The 22608-nt window shown below is 33.7% G+C and overlaps 1 protein-coding gene across 1 annotated transcript in view; it reads right to left on the bottom strand.

Moving 5' to 3' along the window:
• TNNI3K (TNNI3 interacting kinase) overlaps positions 1-22608 on the bottom strand; it is a 273108-nt gene that overhangs the window by 218341 nt on the left and 32159 nt on the right. The window contains exon 5 of the mRNA XM_033115870.1: positions 20089-20199. Within this exon, the coding sequence (XP_032971761.1) occupies positions 20089-20199 (111 nt within the window). The remainder of the gene's footprint in view (positions 1-20088; positions 20200-22608) is intronic.

Genomic DNA, 22608 nt, shown 5'->3' with positions numbered 1-22608 from the left:
TACACCTGCTACATTTATGGTGGCAAATAATTTGACATGTTTCACAAAATCAATGATTCAAGAAGTTCTTTATTTCTGTTTTTCCTTTCTCTGAAGAACAGGACCTCAATCTGTCTCTTTCCACCTCTGATATAATTCAGAAAGAATAATATCAAGTCTTAATTTAAAATGAGTGATGTACTACAGAGTTTCAGACTATATATCTCTACAAAGCTGTCGTTTCCTTTCATCACTTTTCCTATATTCCAAAAACAAGTTTAAATTAAACATAGATCAACAATAAATCTGCCAATTGCTGTTTTATTTATGGCGCTGTTAGAAGAAATATTGATGTTCTTTTATAAGCCAAAATGGACACTTTCTGATTTCTTCAGAATTAAAATTAGAACAACTAAAATATTTTATGGAACTTTATTATCTGTGGGATGTCTACTATTTGGGTAATTTTAGGTATTTTTTTCTTCATATTTCTCACACATAAGGTACAGGGAAGCATATGCTATATAGTATTCGGGGGAAGAGCCTCAGTTTTCATGGCCCAAATTTGATAAGTATAAAATTATGATGTGATTTGAAGAGTTAAAAGGAGAGAAAGCTATAGTAGAAGATGATTTAGCTAGGTACCTAGCACTGATCTAGTCTAGATTTATATATGATACCTCTAAACATTTAGATGATTTAACATTCAAAGTTGAATGATAAAAATAATTTAACACCATATATAACATGATAAAAATTGTAATAATCAATTTACAGTTATTAGCTTATATTTAAATGAAACACACACACACACACACACACATACACACACACGCACTACAATATATTACTTTAAGAAGCTTACCTTCAAAAATTGTATAAATGACCAAGAGCCCTCACAGCTCACTACAACCATTCATTACTATTTGCATTACCTGACTATACTGCGCTGTTTGAGTCTTGATGACACCAATATCAAGAGGTTATCTGCTGTATGCCTCCCTTTTCTATTTTTTAAGCAGGTATGTCTACTGTGATTAGCTATGCCTACTTCACTACTGTATGCTGGGTGTGTGACGGGCAGATAACTTGTCTCTTTAGTTCACAGGGATTCAGACTGAGATAAACCACAGTTGAGGAACTAAATTCAAGAAACTTCATCCACACTTAGAACTGATTTATTTGACAACATCCTGGAATCTGAGCATGATGTGGTAATGGAATGTGGCTTTGGAGGGAAATTGAAAGGTACGAGTATATTTTGAATATGAAATTAAATTTTAAAAATGCAGTTGTTATCAAAAAAATCACAAAAATTAACAACTTGATTTTAAAATTTATAATGGAATTTAACAAAAGGTCAAAAACAGCAAAAATAAATCTTAAGTAAGAACAAGATTAACACATTTATATTCTTTGATATCAAAACTCATGATAAAGCTTCAGCAATAAAGACAGAGTAGTTTTGACATACAACAAACAAACAGACCAGCAGGACAGAATAAAGAGTCTGAAACAGATCGACACATACAGACTATTTTTGGCATTAAACAAGGTGGAAAAAATGGAAGTATAAAATATGTTGGTAGATTTAACTCTAAAAAAAAAAAAAAACATAAGTAATAACACTCAGTATGAATGGATAAATTTTTAAGTTGACAGAATGAATATCTGGGTTGGATAAAATAAATTCAATTATATACTATTTATGAGAGACACCTCAAAAGTATAACATTTATAAAGAATTAAAAGTAAAAGGATAGAAAAAGATATGCCTAATAAATTCTAAGCAAAAAAGGTTGATATAGCTATAATGATATCAGAAGAAAATTTGACTTCATGGGTAAAGTAAAGCAATCTGGAAAATAAAGAAGTTCAGTTAATTGTAGTGAAAGAGCTCACAGACACAGACAATTGTTTAGTGGTTACCAGAGAAGATGAGGTGGTAAAAGAGGGTAAAGGGGATCAAATATGTGGTGATGGAAGATTTGATTTTGGGTGGTGAACACACAATGCAATACACAATGCAATGTACTATAGAATTGTACGCTTGAATTCTATATAATTTTACTAACCAATGTCACCCCAATAAATTCAATAAAATATAATTTTTAAAAAAGAAAGAATCAATTATCCTTGGAAACTATACTCATGTTAAATTTCTACATACCTAACAACACATAGCATCAAAATATTTTAGGCAAAACCTTATAGGATTAAAACAAGAAACAAACAAGTCCATAATTTTGGCAGGAGATTTTAAAACTTAGTTGACAGAATAAGCCAATAAATAAATAAATGATATAAAAAAATACAGAAGACACAATTAAATGCTTGCCTTAATTGGCACATATGAATACAAAACATGTAACAAACAACTGCACAATGCATATTCATTTCAAGAACACAAAAAAGAACTAGCATCTGTTGATGCTATGGAAAATTAAAAATATTAGGAGGATATTGTAAGCAACTTTATGTGATGTTTGACTGGATAGAATGTCTAAGACTTTTTATATAACTACTAATTAAGATAATGTGATAATGTTCCATGAGTAGACAAATAGACCAATTTAACAGAATAAAGATCTAGGAACAGATTAATTATTAAATAGACACTTGGTATATGACAGAGTTGGTACTGTAAATCATCAACAAGGAAAATATAGGCCATTCAATAAAAGTTGCTGAGGCAATTGAACATAGAAAAAAATTAAGTTGGACTCATACCTCACACCATAAACTGGAATCAATTCTAGATGGGTAAAACACTTAAATAGTGAAGATAAACCACCATACTTTAAGAAGATTATATCAAGTAAAGAGCTTCATTAAATTAGGTCTGGAAGATTCTTAAACACTGTATGAAAGCATTAACCACGAATTAGGAGAAGGTATTTGTACCACACATAACCATAAAGGAGAAAGGAAAGGTGCTTTAGAATAGTGGTTAAGATCATGGATGTGAAGTCATACAACGTAAGGTAGAATATCACCTACATCGCTTCCTAGGTTTGTGACTTACATAAAGTTATTTTACCTTTCTATATCTGTTTCCTGATTTGTAAAACAAGACTAATAAAGATGTCTCTCCCCTAGATAAAACAAAATAATGTTCCAAATGTGCTTAGGAAAGTTCCTGACACATAATAAGTCCTGTATTACTGTGCAAATATTACTATTATTCATAAAACATTGAAAATAACTCCTATAAATCAATTAAAATAGACTAATACTTCAACAGAAACATGCAAAGTCACTTCACAAAAAGAGGAAATTCTGACAGCCACATACATATGAGAAATATTCAACCTCATAAGTAAACAGATAAATGCAAATTAAAACCAAAAAGTGATACTATTCCATACCCACTAGCTTGAGGGAAAAAAAGTTTACTATACAAGAGAACAATCACATTCAACTATACACTGGGTGGCATTGTCAACTACTGCAGTTTAACCCCTCGAACATTCACATACTTTATAAACTAGTAATTCTAATCTTAGATTTATATCCTAGAGAGTATCTTGCTCCAATACTCCAGGAAATGCATACAAACATTGTATGTGTCATACATGTATTATATGACATTGTCTATAATAGCAAAATATTAAAGCAACTCAAATGTCCATCAAGAGTAAATTAGTTTGTTTTTTTGCTGTTTAGTTGTATGAGGTCCCTTATATATTTTGGATATTAGCTCATTGTCAGAGGCATTGTTTGCAAATATCTTCTCCCATTTGGTTGTTTGCCTCTTTGTTTTGTTGATGATTTCTTTTGCTGTGCAGAAGCTTTTTAGTTTGATATAGTCCCATTCATTTATTTTAGCTTTTACTTCCCCTTACCTTTGAGGTCAATTTCATAAAATCCTCTTTGAACCCAAGGTCCATAAAAAAATGGGCAGAGGACATGAACAGAAATTTCTCCCAAGGAGACAAACACACGGCCAACAGATATATGAAAAAATGCTCAACTTCACTAGCTATTGGAGAAACGCAAATCAAAACCACAATGAGATTATCACCTCACACCAGTTAGAATGGCTATTATCAACAAGACAAATAGTAACAAGTGTTGGAGAGGTTTTGAATAAAAAGAAACCGTCATACACTGCTGGTGGGAATGTAGATTGGTGCAGGTATTATGAAAAGCAGTGTGGAGGTTCCTCAAAAAATTGAGAATAGAATTACCATAGGACCCAGCAATCCCTCTCCTGGGTATCTACCCAAAAAATCTGAAATCATTTATCTGTAAAGATATATGTACTCTGATGTTCATTGCCGTACTATTTACGGTGGCCAAGACATGCAAACAACCAAAGTGTCCTTTGATACTTGATTGGATAAAGTAGATGTGGTATTTATACATAATGGAACAGTACTTTGTCATAAGAAAAGATGAAATACGGCCACTTGCAACAATATGAATGGATGTTGACATTATGCTAAGCGAAATAAGTCAGACAAAAAAATCTAGAACTGTAAGACTTCACTAATATGTGGGGTATAAAACTGAAAGCAACAAAGGACCAAAACAAATAAAGAAACAAAAACTCATAGACACAGACAACAGTTTAGTGGTTACCAGAGAGTAAGCAGGTAATCAGGTAGAGGGGATGGTAGAAGAGGGTAAAGGCAGTCAAATATGTGGTGATAGAAGGAGAACTGACGCTAATAGATAGATAGATAGATAGATAGATAGATAGATAGATAGATAGATAGATATAGATATAGATATAGATATAGATATATAATTAGTTACTGTGTTCACTACCTAATACACTAATATATATATATATTTCCTTTGGTATACACGATACTTTTCTCAATAAAAATAGCTTTCAAAAAGAGTAAAAGAATGTGTTGCATATTTAGAAAGCTGTTGAAAGTATTTTTTAAATAAGAAAGAGATGTTGCAGAAACATTTGGTGTGATCCCATTTTTGAAAAAAAAATATATGAAAAAGTCTGAAAGAATACCCATCACATTGTGAACAGCAGTTACCTTTGGGTAGCAATGAGTGGGGAAAGGTGTATAGCAATTAATGTAGCCATTATTTGTAAAGTGGACATTTTAAGAAAATGTATCTACTCTAATAATAAGACAAACTAAAAAGAAAAACCCTTAAATATAATAATGAAGTTTAAATACCATTATATGTTTCACAAAGGTCTTGTGAGCCTCTTCCCATGTCAAATATAATCTTGTAAAATATCATGTTTAATGACTGTGCAGTAGCCCACTATACCCATGTACCATATATCCATATTGATTTGAGTTAATCAATATTTATTGCTGGACATTTCGATTTTTTTTACTTATTTATTTTGCATGAGTGCCCCTGCAGTTCAATCTCCTTTTATTTCCAAAAATTAACTTTCTAGAAATGGATTTGCTGGATCATAACATATGCAAAAATTTAAGCCCTAAAATGCAGAAAGTTTTCATCATGATTTTGAGATCTGTACTTCAAAGGTAAAATTATTATTCACCTATTGGTACTGGGTTTTGTTCAATTATAAATGCTATGTAAGCTCAGAGAGATTTAAAGGCTTACTTACCTAAATTAGACACAATCCCAACAATTCCAAAAGCTCCAATGAGGGCTCAGACTTGATCTCTTGCAAAAAGAAATGTAGAATGGTAAAACATCTTGAGCAAAAAATGTATCCATACATCACTGTAATCATATTAGCTCACATATGGGAGGTGCTCAAAGAGTGATTGTTTAGCTGGAATTTATTACGTTTGCCTGATTCCCAGGAGATTTCTATTTTCCTGGGAACACCCAGAAATTAGAAGCAACTATCTAACAGAAACAATAAGACATCAAACTAAAAAAAAAATAAATAAATAAGTAAAAAATCCAGAGGCCTCTAGTATAAAATATTATAATTCCAGGGCTTGTTGACTGGATTTCCAAGGATTTACGTTATCACATTTGCTCATGGGAGTGCCAGCATCTAAACCAGGTGACTCTCCCTTATTGAAACAACACATTTCAACTCTTCTTAGTATCATCAGTGTGAAAGTTGTGTATTCAGTTTGGCAACCTATTAGGCCAAAAGATATAAAATCAAGTTAGAGAGGGACTAGACACAAAGTAAGTCTTTAAGTGTGAGGCTGGGGTTGGGGGATGGGGAAGCAGGTATAAATAATCTGAAGATCCTTATTTACCTTGACAGTTCATAAATGGATCACAAGCTGTCAATGTTGAGACCGTGTGATAGCACAGGACTGTGAATCAGTAACTGATTTTATGCCACAGAGTAAATTCTCATGTTAAATTGAAGACAACATTATTGATTAGAACGGAGCTTAAGAAAGTCCAGCCAAGTCTTAGAGAGAGACATGCAGATCTAAAAGACTAATGATGCTCCCTTATGGGTATGTTGGACTTCTGTTTTTATGGAGTGAATGCATTTAAACTCTGTCTCTCTCTTCTGTTAAGGGTCACATTAGATTATGTCCACATTCCTCCATTATGTTTTAAATAGGTCAAAACATATATTGAATGGGTAGAGAGACAATTTTAAAGGTAAAACTTGAACGTTATTGTTATTTTTTTGTATAGGCTATATATTTCATTTTATAGATTTTATAAGAGTAATTTATATGAAACGATTCATGAAAATTGCTTGTGATTTTGTAAGCTACTGTCCTAAGTGGTATCATTATAAAGTCTTCTGCATTTATTGACAGGAGAAATAATTTTCCTCATTCTGTATAATTTCTAAAATGACACTTGAATAATCCTTAATTTTGTCATTCAGCAAATATTTATTAAAAACTCACTATATATAAAAGCACAATACTGGAACCTGTGAGTGCTACAGAGATTTTTCACATGCAGTTCCTATGATCAAGGAAAATGCATCATAAAATGATCACATAGAACCATGTTTATAAACAGGCAGTGCTAAATGGTGTAAGACATGTATGGATAAAGTGCAGTGGTTGTTGAGAGCATGGAAACACTTCAAGCTAGAGGGATCCAGCAGTTTTGCGAAGGGGGCATTTCAGCTGAACTTTGAAGATGGGTGGGAGAGGCAAACTGTAATAAAGAGACTACAGGATGATAAAAAAAAAAGCCTCCATAAAAAAGGGCACATAAATGGGGAATAAGAGCATGGGTTGCAAGATGAAGGCATGAGGACCCATGGCTGCAAATGTAGGAGAGCTGGATCATTACCATTTAATCTCTTGCTGGATATATTTGGGAGTCAGTAAGGTTCCTGGTCAGAGAAGTGATTTTACCAAAGTCATACTTTAGAGAACCTGGTAAATTTTCAGGAGTGTTTAGGATGAAGTGGAGTGTGACAAACAGGGAAACAGGTTCTATAAGTCAGACTGTTATTGCAGGAAGTCCTAGAGGATAATGACGGTATGGATGTAGAGAAGACTGAAATAACATATTGCCCACCACTAGATTATCCTTGATAGTTCTAGATGAGAGATTTGTGGCTGCTGCCCTTTGTCTCATTTCGTTTGGAATTTCCCTCATTTCCAAGGATTTCCAAGGAAATCCATGTCCAAGGAAATCCACTGGATTTCCAAGGATTTATGTTATCACACTTGTTCATGGGAGTGCCAGCATGTAAACCATGTGACTCTCCCTTATTGAAACAACACATTTCAACTCTTCTTAGTATCATCAGTGTGAAAGTTTCCTGGCTAGCTCAATGTATGTCTTTTCAGGAGGGAATTATGAGAGTGAGTCTTCAAATCCTGGCAGGACCTGCCCAGGGGTGGAGATGTGCAGTAATTATGAGTTGGCTCAGCCCAGAGCTAAGGAAGTTGGTTAGTAGCTTGCTTCAGGGCACAGGAATAAAGTAAAAGGGCAGGAAGGTTAAAGATGCTTCAAGAGATTATACTTGCATTGCTTCTCAGAGTAACTCTAGGAGGCTTTGTGTGCCTTCCTCATGAGTTCCATGCTTTATAATTGCTGTATTGATCTGATATTCAGTTGTGCAAGAAGAAGTGATCAGACGCAGAGGTGCTAAGTGCCTTTGAAGGACACCTCATAAGAGAGAGGCTGTGAGAGAGGGCAGCTGCTGAGAGCCAGGCATGGGGGCTCCGGCCTCTCACTCCAACTGTTCTAACCTCAGCAAGTTTCTAAAGGTTCTTTAGAGATCCACCAAAGGGTGCCATCAAGGAGAAGAACTGACACAATGTTCAGAGAGGATAAAATACTTAAAAGGCTCTACTCCCTAAATACCATCCCGGAATGAATCCTGCTTGAGAGACAGTAGGTAGTACTCACTGTGTACTTTACTACTGCCTTCGAAGGTCAGGAAGAAAATGTTGGTCTTTCAATGTATTCCTAATTGAGGGGAAGAAGAGGAATAGTTTCCTGCCCTCCTGAGACATAGGAACTTGGACGCTTTAAAACTCTGAGGATGTGACTTGAGCAAGCTATAGAAACCTTGTTCATAACTCAGCCTTCAAATTCCTGGTATGGAATACAGCATGGGAAAAGAAGGTTAAGTGCAGATGCATCAACATATATAGCTGTTTCTTTATCAACTGTCACAAATATCTAACCCAGAAACTATGTCTGCCTAACTGATACATTGCATAACATGTATATTAGAATATAAATAAAATATGATATATATAAATCATATTCTATCTGTCCATCTATCACCTATCTATCATCTTTTTTAAATGTATGCAGGACCTAGGATGTTGGAATCAAGTTCAATGCCCAGAAGGGTTGCCATAGAGAGGAGAATTCACATAAAACATTGGTTACAAAGGAATTTCTCATTCAGGTTGATTTGATTAGCAATAATATTTGAATCTAATTTATCAGGTAATGTTTCTTTCAGCGTTTTCCAGGGTAGCAAGCTGATGAACATCTAATCTACATTTTTATTAGTCAATAAAGCTTTTCCCGCTTATGCCCTTTTACCTCACCCCGAAAGCAATACTTAATGTTTAATAATAGCTAATAGAATCTATAGCAAAGACTCAAGTGCCAAAAAAAGTGACACTTAAGCTTGTGTCCTCTTACATCACTTTTACAATTGATACATGCTTAAAGCATTGCTTCTGAGACCATAAAATTACTGATTAGGAAGCATGATCTATGAGCTTGTCTCAATCCCCAGACCAAAAGCCTAGACAGTAGGAGACTGCCTCCTTGCCTTAATAAACAATATTCTGTAACACAGAGCACATTCAGTAATTAGGATATAGAGTTTCTGGTTTCAACATCTGGAAAAAAAAAAAAAACACTTTTGAATGCCCCAGAAGACCTTGTTCCTAAACAAGGTCTCAGTAATTTAAGACTACGTGTACAATAAAGGTTTAGTTTCAGACTTAACCATTTGAAATGAAGGTATATCAAACTTTGACATCATGGAACTGCAAAAGACTATTCAGAAGAAGTTTAAAATTGATGCCAGTGAATGGTGATTAGAATACCTACTAATCATTAATGGCATTCACTAGAGTGATATTTAAACAATAATTTATAATGCTGTCCATTGACTGGTACATATGCCCCTTGCTATACTTTTAGTACTTGAATTGTGGTAGCCTACAATTCATATAGGATTTGTTTCCCTGCATGCAGAATTTGAGAAGACTTGCCGGAGATAAGCTAACAGTGTTGCCTATGGTGAAATGACATAGGGTTACACACTAGAATCTGAGAAAGAGAAGGGGGGGATGGAGAGACAGAGGGACAGAAGGAGAGAGAGATTTATAAACTCTTTTTACAAATCCAGCAGAGTACTTATTACAAAATCGGACAAAAATAATTGTTATGGGCTGAATTGTGTCCCTCCCGTGCCAAATTCGTATGTTGAAGCCCTAAACCCTATACCTCAGCATGTAACTCTATTTGGAAATAAGGCCGTGAAAGAGGAAGTTAAGTTAGTGTGGTTCCCTAGTCCAATATAACTGATGTCCTTATAAGAAGAGGAGATTAGCACACACATAGAGAGACACCGAACATTTGCACACAGAGATATAACCATGTGCATACACAGAAAGAGGGCAGTCATCTGCAAACCAAGGAAAGAAGGTTCAAAAGAAACCAAACCTGCCTACACTTTGATCTTGGACTTCTAGCTCACATTCTGTGAGATAACACATTCTGCTGTTTAAGCCATCTAGTCTGTAGTATGTTGTTATGGAAGCCCTAGCAAATTAATATAATAATACAAAAAAGAAAGCCACAGACCAACCTCACTGACGAATATTAGCAAAATAAGTTCAGCAGCAAGCTAAGAGAATAATGTGCCATGACCGATTGTGTCACTGCAAGAGTACAAGATTTAATTGAGGAGGGACCTTTGTCGTGGAAGTATCAGCCAAGCAATTAGGAAAGAGAAAAACAAGATTCTTAACTATTGGAAAGGAGATAAAACTATTACCACGTCTAGGAAATTTAATTGTAAACCAAAAGTATTAAAAGGACTCACTTAAAAATCTATTTGAAACAATAAATCAGTAACTTTAATAGTTATAAAATTAAAAATCAATAATCAATATATATATAAACTGTAACAAATTAGAAAATACAATGTCACTCACATTAACAATAAAAAAGATAAAACACCTAAAAATAAACTTAAACCCATGAAAAGAATATTTTGTGGAAACGTCTACAAAGAAACTTAAATAAATGAAAAGAAACATATGACTTTTAAATAGGAAGACCCAATATGATGGGGATATTAATTTTTCCTAAATTAATTTATAAATGAGGATTTATCTTAGTCAGGATGCCACTACACGCTTTTTTCTTAGAATAAGAAATAATAAAATCAGAAATATAATAGACTAAAAAAATAATAGCTAAGTTTCTTAGCACTTGTGTTCTAGGCACTAAGATTTAACGTACATTAAGTCATGTAATACACACACACAGCTAGTAAAATGAATAACAATATAATCTACTATCTAAAATCAGAAAACTGAGACCCAGAGATGACAAGCGACTTTCCCAATGGCATACAGCTAGTAAGTGATAGATATTTTCTGGGATTTAAATTTAGAGAATCTGGCTTTAGAGTTTATGTTTTTTTATTAGTGCCTCTCCATATGCCAAAGTTCATAGAGAAAAATAAAAATGGAAGAATAGTCAGGAAAGTTATGAAGAAAGAAGTGCCAGGAGAGAACACTAGCACTTTTAGATATTAAAACATAACCTAAATCCACACTAAATAAGAGTTGTGTTTGGAATTAGCATAGGAATACACAGATAGATCTAAATAAAAGGCAGAGGGAAAAATATGGAGTAATCAATAAATACTGTTTAAACATCTGGATAACCTTTAGGGGAGAAACATAAAAATTGGATTCTGACTTCATACCTTTTACTGAAAGACATTTCAGATACAATCTACAAACAGGGAGAAAAACAAAATTTGAAGTGCTTGCATAAGTATTTGTGATTTCTTTTCAAATAATCTTGAAAGAAACTAAGTCGTCCTAAGCAGAAGCTACAAAGAAAAAAAATAAAAAACTCACAAATTTGGCCATGTAAATTTGAAAACATTTACAAAAAATAGTGCAAAAAAAGAAGCTGCTAATAAAATAAGCTGCAATAGATATGAAAAAGCCTAACACTTCAATATACAAAGATCTCTTAAAAGTCAGTAAGACAAAAAATTAAAACAAAAATAGGCAAAAAGGAAGTCTATAGCAAAAGGAATATAAGAGATCAATACTATATCAAATTTAAAAAAAGACTCAATATCCCTTATACTTAACAACACATTATTATTTCTTTAAATTGGCAAATATAATAGAGATTGATATTTGATGCAAACAGAAGCAAGCATTCATACTATAAAAGTAAAAATAAATCCATTTTTTGGAAAGATTTTTAAAAAAAGTTTATTAAGGTGACAATGGTTAGTAAAGTTACATAGGTTTCAGGCATACAATTCTGTAATACATCATCTATATCTCACATTGTGTTTTCACCACCCAGAGTCAGTTCTCCTCCCATCACCATATATTTGATCCCTTTTACCCTCATCTACCACCCCTCTGCCCCCTTGTCCTCTGGTAACCACTCAACTATTCTCTGTGTCTATGAGTTTTTGTTTCTTTATTTGTTTATCTTGTTCCTTTGTTTTCAGTTTTATATCCCACATATCACTGAAATCATATGGTTCTCGACTTTTTCTGTCTGATTTATTTTGCTTAGCATAATAATCTCATTGCAGCTTTATTTACGGTGGCCAAGACATGGAAACAACCAAAGTGCCCTTCCATAGATGATCGGATAAAAAAGATGGGGTATATATACACAATTGAATACTGTTCTGCCATAAGAAAAGATGAAATAGTGGCATTTGCAACAACATGGATGGCATTTTTTAAAAAGATTTTGACAATAATTATCAAAATGTAGCATTCATGTAACTCTTTTGCTCAGCTACACACATAAACATGAATAACCATGGATGCTCAAAGACAGATAATTCTATTGCATTTCTCCTACTACAGCAGCATTCACAGGTCAATAACATTTTCAGGGTTCATTGAGGTTGTAGTATTCATTAATACTTCATTTCTTTTTATTCCTGAATAATATTCCATAGTATAGATATGCCAAATTTTATTTATTCACTTATCAGTTGAAGTAGATTTGTTTCCACTTTGGGATTATTCTGAATAATAATTCTATGAAAATTCATGTACAAGATTTTGTGTGCCTTTGGTATGTATGTGTATATATATATATATATATATATATACACACACACACACACATATACCTAGAAGTGGAATTATCGGGCCATGTAATAACACTATGTTTCACTTCTTGAGGAACAGCTACTAGCAATGTAGGAGGGTTCCAATTTCTTCAAATCCTCACCAGTGTTTGTTATTGTCTTTTTTATTATATCATGCTATTTGATATGACGTGGTATCTCACTGTTGTGTTGATTTGTTTTTCCTAATGAGTAATGATGGACATCTTTTCATGTGCTTATTGGCCATTTGTATATCTTCTTTGGAGAAATGTCAATTCAAATACTTATTCCATTTAAAATTGGGTTATTTATATTATAATTATGGTGTTGTATCTCTATTTAAAATTTTTCTTCTTATATTAAATACTACTCCTATGTAATTTTGTATCTCAAACACCTAAAGAGAGGTAACGTGCCCGGAGTGCCTATTATGTGTCGTCAAACTAGGTAGTTATTATGCAGGAAGTCATTATGATCCTGAGCGCCAGAATAAGCCATGAATGTTGTTTTAAGAATTACTAAAACGTTAGAATCAGGGTCAGCCAAAAGCAAAATTATAAAGCAAGTGAAAGGTACCTCTTTCTAATCATTTATTCATTGTTTCAAGCCATCTTTCAGATATCTTTTTAAAATCTCATTTCTCCTAATACTCTTTAGGGCAGTACTTCTTAAATTTGAATATGTACATAAATCACATGGGAATCTTTTTGCTGAAATGATGATTTTAGGTAGGCCTGAAGTAGAACCTGAGATTCTATTTTCTATTAACAAGTAGCTCCCTCATGATCCTGCACTGCTGTTCAATAGATCGTATTTCAATTAGCAAGGTTCTAGGGATTCAAATGACTACTAACATATATTTTAACTACAGGAGCTAACATCAAGCATTAGGAAATTTTGCATTTTTACGGAGGTGTCTTAAAATGTATAATTGCTTCAAAATCTAGAGAGCGAGTCTATGGTTAGCAGGGGGATTGTTCATCTTGAGCAGGGTGGGACCTTGTCTAGTCCCATGTAGGAGGAGTCCATTCAGGAACAAGCCCTACTTGGCCACTTCCTCTAATGGGCATGTTCCTAGCCTGATAATTTGAGCACAGGCTTGTGACTACACAATACAGTTTGAGAATCTGAAGTTTTAGTTGAAGATTTTCTTCTAGTTATCAATTTATAATGAAAATAGAGGAATAGTTGAAAAGAGCTGCAGTTACACTATTGTTTGAACTATATATACATTTTGCTGTTTTGCTAAATAAACTCATATATAATTATAACATGATTCTGGTATAAACCAACCCTGTTCAAATGGATAAACCTTGAAAACATTATGCCAAGGAAGCCAATTACACATATTATATGACTCCACATATAAAAGATCGCATATTATATGATTCCATTTATATGAAATGCCCTGAGTAGCCAAATCTATAGAGAAGGAGAGTAGATTAATGGGGATCTAGGGCTGGGTACTGAGGGGTTTTGGGGACTAATGGTTACTGGATATTGGATTTCCTTTTGGGTTGACAAAAATGTTCTAAAATTAGACTGTAGGGATGATGACGCAACTCTGTGAATATGCTAAAAACCACTGAATTTATATTTTAAATGGGTGAATTATGTGGTATACAGATTTTATCTCAACAGAGCTGTTTAAAAATGTAATGCAGAAATATCAGAGATAAGGAATAGAGCCTAGAAGAAGAGCGTCCTTAGAAACAGGCACTAGAATATTTTGATGTGCTTGGTCTTTGAGATGATTCAGGTCTGAGTAGAGAGCACGTTTTTTTTACACATATTCTAAGCTTCTCTCTACCATTTCCAAACTTAAATTCTGGTCAGGTAGGCTGTAGTTGCTGTTCAGATTATAAGTGCAGACAGCATTGTGAGCGAGAGCTGGCTCTGACACTAAACAGCATGTGAACACCTGCTCTACCAATTATTAGCTCTATCACTTTGCACAGGTTACTTAACTTCTCGGTGCCTCAGTTTTCTCATCTGGAAAATGAGGATAAAATCCTAAATGAGGATTAAGTCAATTCATATGTGTGGCACAACTTTATCACTTCAAAGTTGTTAACTATTCCTGTTTTTTACAAATGAAGTCCACAAGGAACTATTGCCTAATCGTACGATTGGAAGTAGATCTGATGCTGCAGTTATAAAACTCATGAGTATATTATTTTTTAAATAAAAAAAAGAGAAAGAGAAATCACATTTTATAATTCCAACCATTTGCTTGTTTGTGCCTTTGGAGAGAAAACTATAGCCATTATAAAAGAAATAACTTAAGAGAGAGTCAGAAGCTTCTTGGTAAACAAAATTCTCTCCTGAAACATTTACATGATTTAGTTAAGAATGAACTGGAACAACATCAACAGCATTTCCTTAAAATCAGAAATAAATTCTAAAATAACTGGGAAGCATTTCTAAAGTGGTGCTTGGATAAGTGTTTACAATCTGAAAATGGCATAAGGTAGGGTAGAATAAATTCAACTATGAAAATAATACTCTCACCTGCACAAAGTGTATATGAAACTGCCTTTCTGTGAAAAATAAAATACTCCACAACCCCTATTCATTATATATTGCATCATCTGGGACATGCTGTCTCTATTTGCTATTCAAACAGTTGTCTAAGGCTAATTGATTTGTCTCCTGATAACTGCAGAAACTACCGCATGAAACACTAAAGTATAACAACTTTTTAAAGAGTGATCTAAGTATAAAGTGTTTAACACTTGGAGTACTTGTGTGTATATGTGTGTTATGTGCTCACATACATGTATTAGATCTTCATGGGTTCTGGTGCCCACTAAGTATCATATGAAGTTATTTTTGAATCAGTTAATGTTGCAGTAATTGTATATGCAGCAATGTCTGGGCTTTAGATGGTAACATAAGCAGTTTATGTTTTGTTTTCTGAATACTTTTTTGTCTGTCTTATGGGTGTAAGCTCTGTTTTGGCAATACATGCAAGAGACATAAGGGAGTAATTGTTCTTTTATTTATAAGACTACAGATTTGAAGTCAGATAACCACGTTTGAGTCCTATCCATCTCATCTATTTATTGTCTGAACTGCCCTGTGGAAGTCATTTAATTTCTCTAATGTTTAGTTTCCTCACTGATAAACTGAGTCTAATGGTAGCTATTTCACAGGAGAACCAAATAACAAATATATGTGAATAATAAAGCGCTACCAAACGTTACCTAATGTTTTTCATTTTCCATGCTTGAGAGTGCATACGACTCACGTGCCCCCTGGACTCAAAGGGGAGAAGAAGGTTTAATGCATGTTTATTGATTCCCAACAGGATCTGAGGCCTTGTATAAAGCAGCATATGCATATATATCGGTAGATGGATAAATTAGTCACGGAGAAGTACTGAGACTCGGGACAACCACTATTCGCCTGCTTTTCAAAGCATAGTAAATCTACATCTGAGTCTCAAATTGCAGTCAGCATGTCTAGGAATCTGCAGCACATGTTCTCTTCTATTATTGAAGGAGACAGCTGCCTAGTCAATGTAAATTTTATTGTAAAATTGTTTAATAGAATTCATAATTATGGGAGGACAAACACACTTGAGACACTAATGGAGGGTCTGAATTTGAAATGTGTAGACAAAGAGGCCTGTCAGCCTTAGCGTCAGGTATTGTTTCACTGAGAAAGGTGGGCAATAAAAGAAAGTGACAACTAATGGAAGGGAACTCCCACTGATCCTTGCCACTACCCCTCTTAACCAAGAGTAAAAAAATAACAGTGGAATAGAATCTACATTTTTGGTATAGTATATAAATACTATAAGTATATTTTATCCCCTTATACTCAATCTTTCCACACCATTTGATACCTAGGATCCTTTATCTGTTGAAACTCTCTATGCCTCAAATTATTGTGATACTGTAGTTTTCCTCATACCACTCTGACCAACCCTTCTTTGTCTCTTCAATAGCTATGCAGCAATTCCTCAAGTCGCTGTGGATATTTTCTTAGGCTCACTCCTGGACATTTATTAGACCCAATGTACAACTTTTAGCTATTATTATAGTTTCAAATATCATCTCTACACATATAGTTTCCAAAAAGTTACGTTAAGTCCCAACTTCTCCATTGAATGACAGTTGGATATTTCTAAAAGATTAATGAACATTTCCCCATGAAAATGTGGATGTCATCAACAAATCGACATGTCTGGAGCTAATTGATTATTCCTCCAAATTGAATCCTTTACCCGATCCTTTATATCTGTTTGTTTAATCAGCATATCATCACTCTGGAGTGTCTACTAAATACTGGGGTCAAAGAAATCCTCTTCAACACATTATTTATCACACCTCCAATCATTCTCTTGCTCAAAAAGTCTCAATGGCTCCCCATTTCCTATTGGAAAAAAATCCTATTGGCTGTTAAGTGTCCTTAAAGAGCAAGGGCTCCTGTGTTCTATTAATCTTTTTACCTACCACACCATCTGGTCTTGTGTACTGTGCATTGTAAACTACAACAATTTCTTATCGAATTGAATTAAACCCCTTCTATTCTCAGTTTCCTTAGTCTGGTCCAATCCTAACACTCAAATTTACCTACAGGAACTCTTCACAATCTGTTTCATGCTATCATTTTATTCATTTTCTCCTAAATGTGCTCAGCTCATTCTTCCTTCCCATTTTTGGACATGGTTCTTCTTCTTTTCCCTGTCCAGTTCTCACTACCCTTTGAAATTCAGCCCAGTTTCAAACCCTTCTCATAAATCCTTCTCTAACCTTTCTAGTTCACATTGCTCTCTGTTCCCAGTGAACTCCTAATGCTTCTAGTTTTGTGTTTTTTGACATTCCTTGCTATGTAATTATCAAATTTCTAATTATTCCTAATTATCAAACATACTTTGATCTTCAACTTTTCCTTTTCCTTATTTATGACTACATTGCTATTTTACTTTTAAATTGCTTATACATTTTTTCCTGTGTATTCATTTTGTGTGTTCAGCTGTACTATAAAGTCTTTAAGGGAAAATACTATGTCATATTTTCTTATAACACTCCCATATTCTAGCACTATGCTATGAAAATCATAGAGGCTCAATAATGTTTGTTACACAAATATTTAAATGACTATGTGGGAAAGAAAATATACTGAAAGTGGGTATTTATTGCAATTAATAGCTTCGAAATAAATAATTGAAAGGAAAAATTCTGTATTTTTGAATATAATGCTTTTAGGTTTTTTGGATACCATTTTCCTTTATTATTTGATCTGTGACTTTATTAGTCCATTAGATAAGAAGAGAATAAGGCTAATGTATGTACACTTGTTTTGTGCATCATCAATTATTGACTATAAAAGTCATTAAACATTATACAATAGCTAATGAAGAAAGTTTGAGAACGTATGGAGAATTGCAAGGCAAGAGTAGAGACCTATTTGGAATTATACTGGTAAAGTTTGCCCTAAGGCTGGTAGAATCAATATGATATTTCCTTCCACATAGGATTTATGCAAGAAAAGAGCTATTTGAATAGGAGATAAAGAGACCAGGCTCTTAACCACAGTGCTTTTTACCCAATGTTTTAATTCTATCACTCATACATGTAATCAGCTTAGCACTAGACAAAAATGATTTTGTTTCGTAAAAGATACCCTGTCATTTTCCTGACTTTCAGAGGTTGAATGCTTCAGAGAACTTAAGGTCTACCTCAGCAATTCTTCCACCCAGGCTTCTTAATATTTACCTTTCATTTACTGTATCACTGGCCTCAACTGGTTTCTTTTCTGTAAAACATTTATGTTTAAGTGATTCTAATGGGATTTCTCCTTTCATGTGTAATGCAAATTCTCTTATATTTACAATTAATCTCACTAAAATAATTTATTTTTTGGGAAATAAGGTGATATAATAAGGGTTGGAAATGTCAACATGGAGGAAACTATTTTGCTGTCAATGGGATATGTTAATATTTATTGAATATAGGAGCCCTTTGAAGTGACACTAAGAGATATGAATTACACCTATTTTATAGGTTTTATGTATAATTTTATATGCAGTTCTATTTGCTCACAGTTGGGGTGTCTGTGTGTTGGTGTATGTGTTTGAAGAAAGTGAAATTTAACTTGCAACATGACTAAAAGGGAGAAATAGATAACTATTTAATAATTAAGGTATATAAGACTTCTCATTTATTATATTTTTGAGTTTAATGTGGTTACCATAATTGATAGAATGTTGACGATCAAGGGATTTTGAGTAAAATGACCGGGATTCCAGACATAGCTCTCAATGGCTTTGTAATTTGTGAAGATAATTACTGTGCAAGAGCCTTGGTTTTATATCTATCAAATGGCAGTAATCATAAAAACCATGTCATGAAGATTTGTGAAGTAAGTGAAATAATGCATTTGAAAGTGCTTTGAATAAAAATTAATATTTTCAATAATTAAATTTAAGACAAAATCCAGAGTCATTTTTATGGCTTTTAAAACACTTTGTGATCTGGTTTGCAACAATCCACCTGGTCTCATTTCCCTCACTCTACCTTCACCTCATACTATACCAATAACTTAGGCTCATGCATGTCCCTTAAAGACACCTAGATTTTTTCTACCTCAGGGCCTTTGCAGGTGATATAATGTTTATAATATATAGCCTCACTATATAGCTTATTTAAAATAGTGTCCAATTCTCCATTACTCTGTTTTCATTTTACCTTGTTTTATTATTTTTCTAGTTCAAGTATTCACTACTAACTAACATCGCATAATATTTCATTTTCTTTACTGTATGTCTCATTCTATATAACTAAACTCCAAAAAAATAAAAATAAAAAGGGAGATTTGCCTTTCTTGCTGCTGTCACCTCAGCAACTAGAACAGTATCTGGTACATAATAGATGCTTGATAAATCAAAAAATTCATGTGTGAATGAATGAATGATCTTTCACTGAGTCCTTATTCTGTATACAGAAGCAATCTGCAAAGTGCTTTGTGTGGATTATCTAACTTTATCATTAAAATAGACCTATTGTTATTTCTATTTTATAAATGAAGAAAACACAGATGTCGTGTGGTACAGCAACTTCCTTGAGGTAAACATAGCAAGTGATGGAAACTGAGGTGCCTGACTCCAAAACCTAGGCTCTGACTCACTGCTATAAAGCTACTGTTTATCCAGCCTTTTTTTAATATTAATTTATGTTTGGATACACTGTTATAAAATAGACTGCATTGACTATCAAAAAAACATTTATATAGCTTAATTTGATCCTCCAAATAAATGAGGGTGTTCAGTAGCTAAAAAATAAACCAACTCCTACAAGCTCAACAGTCAGCCTTTGAAAACAGCTGCAAGAATACAAAGAGGCAGGTTTACTTTTACAGGTGACTAAGGTGTAACTTACCTCCAGGTGACCAGCTATTGTAGCGATATGTAGGGCAGTGAGGCCACCATACCCAACCTGCTGTATGTCAGCTCCACTGTGAAGCAGGGAAGTGATCAATTCTGCACTGTCCTGTAAGGAAACACATCTTTAGTGTTACTTTTCTACTAATAGCGGGTTTGACTGCTGTGCAACAGGATATATTGATTCCCTGACTGTCAGCTAGTTTAGGTGCTCAGAGAAAACCTGTGTGATTTCTGGCATAAGAGCACATGAAATAGCAGACAGCAGCTCTCTGATGGTCGAAATGTAGGAACAAATGACAGGGCCGTTCAGTTACAATCAATCCTCCATCACTTGACCACGAAAGACAGAAAGGACATTTATCTATGGTGAGGCTCTTGCAAATTGAACTCAATCTTATATGTAGGTCACTCCAATAAATGTCCTTTCTCCAACAACTACAGTATTGAACTGATTGCAGTCGACTATTTCATGGTAGTTCAGTAATTGCTTCTTTTCTAATACATATATGTCAAAGGTCCTATACATAATTAATGACACATAGTGTCATGGGCCCTACACGTAATTAATCAATAGTATCTTTCTTAACTTGCGTCATTTTAGCAGTGAAAATGTTTGAAGCATTACCTGAGCCTTTGAATTACAAAAATTTATACAATAACCAAAGTAATCCTCACTTTCTTCATACTATTACTTGCATTGTATTTCTGTCTTTGAGGAAACATGGAACGTTTTAATAATATTAATAGCAATTAACATTCACTGAATTTTTATTATGTAATTAACCTTTTATATGCATTAATTACTTAAACCTGGTACATGGTGGGACTTCAAAAGTAGTTGATAAAAAAACAAATAAAAAATAAAGATTTCTCTAAATAACCCCATGAAAAACTATTGCAAACTTCATTTTATGAATGAGAACACTCAAAAAAAGTGATGTGGAGGGTCACATAGTCACAAGACCCCAGATTTGGAGGGAATGCAAAGAAAGGTCTTAATATTTAACTTTTGCCCACAACTTCTATTACACTTGGCCCATCAACATCTCAAACATACCAGTGGCAGGAAAGTTAAATCCTCACAGGATAGGCCATTGCATATATATATATATATATATATATATATATATATATATATATATATAAAATTTCAAATTCTGTTGGTTAGGAAAATTCCCCATTAAAAAATTAAATTTTTTAATGCTGTCACATATATGCAAATGTTGAGAAATTATAAAAAAGTGAAAAAAAGCTTTGGTAAAGACCTTCAATAGCAAAATTAATGTTATACAGGCATACCTCAGAGACATTGCAGGTACGTTTGCAGACCACTGCAATAAAGGCAATGTCACAATAAAGCAAGTGACATGAAATTTTTTGCTTTCCTAATGCATATAAAAGTTATGTTTACATTATACTGTAGTCTATTAAGTGTGTAACAGCATTATGTCTAACCAAACAATGTACATACCTTAATTAACAATACTGTATTGCTAAAAAATGGTAACCATCTCCTAAGCTTTCAGTAAGTTGTAATCTTTTTGCTGGTCTTGCCTTGAGGTTGATGGCTGAAGTTTGGTGTGGCTATGGTGATTTCTTAAAAATAAGACAACATTGAAGTTTGCTGCAACGATTGACTGTTCCTTTCATTAACAATTTCTCTGTAGCATGCATTTCTCTGTGGAATGTATCATTTCTCTGTTTGATATAATTTTATCCACAGTAGAATGTCTTTCAAAATTGGAGTCAATCCTCTCAAACTTGACACTGCTTTATCAACTAAATTTACATAATATTCTAAATCCTTTTTTGTCATTTCAATAATCTTCACAGCATCTTCACCATGAGTAGATTCCATTCCAAGAAACCACTTTCTTTGCTCATCCATAAGAAGCAGCTCCTCATCTGTTAAAAAGTTTTATCATATGATTGCAGCAATTCAGTCACATCTTCAGTCTCTACTTCTAATTCTAGTTCTCTTGCCATTTCCACACCTGCACACACTTCTCTATTGAAGTCTTGAGCTCCTCAAAGTCATCTATGAGTGTTGGAATCAACTTATTCTAAACTCTTGTTAATGTTTATATTTTGACCTCTTCCCATGAATTATGAATGTTCTTAATGGCATCTGGAATGGTGAATCCTTTCCAAAAAGTTTACTTTGCTCACATCTATCACAGGAATCCCGACTATCTATGACAACTATAATCTTATGAAATGTATTTCTTAATAAGACTTGAAAGTTGAACTTACTCCTTCATCCATGGACTGCAGAATGGATGTGTAGCAGGCATGGAAACATGAATCTCATTGTATACCTCCATCAGAGCTCTTGGGTGACCAGGTGTATTGTCAATGAGCAGTAATATTTTGAAAGAAATCTTTTTTTTTTTTTTTTCCCCTGAGAGTAGGTCCCAACAGTGGGCTTAAAATAGTCAGTGAACCATGTAAACAGGTATGCTTTCATCCAGGTTTTGTTGTTTAATTTAGAGCCAGGCAGTAGAGTAGATTTAGC

This window comes from Rhinolophus ferrumequinum, chromosome 9, assembly GCF_004115265.2.
Source record: "Rhinolophus ferrumequinum isolate MPI-CBG mRhiFer1 chromosome 9, mRhiFer1_v1.p, whole genome shotgun sequence".
NCBI lineage: Eukaryota > Metazoa > Chordata > Mammalia > Chiroptera > Rhinolophidae > Rhinolophus > Rhinolophus ferrumequinum.
This window is presented reverse-complemented; position numbering and strand designations above follow the sequence as displayed.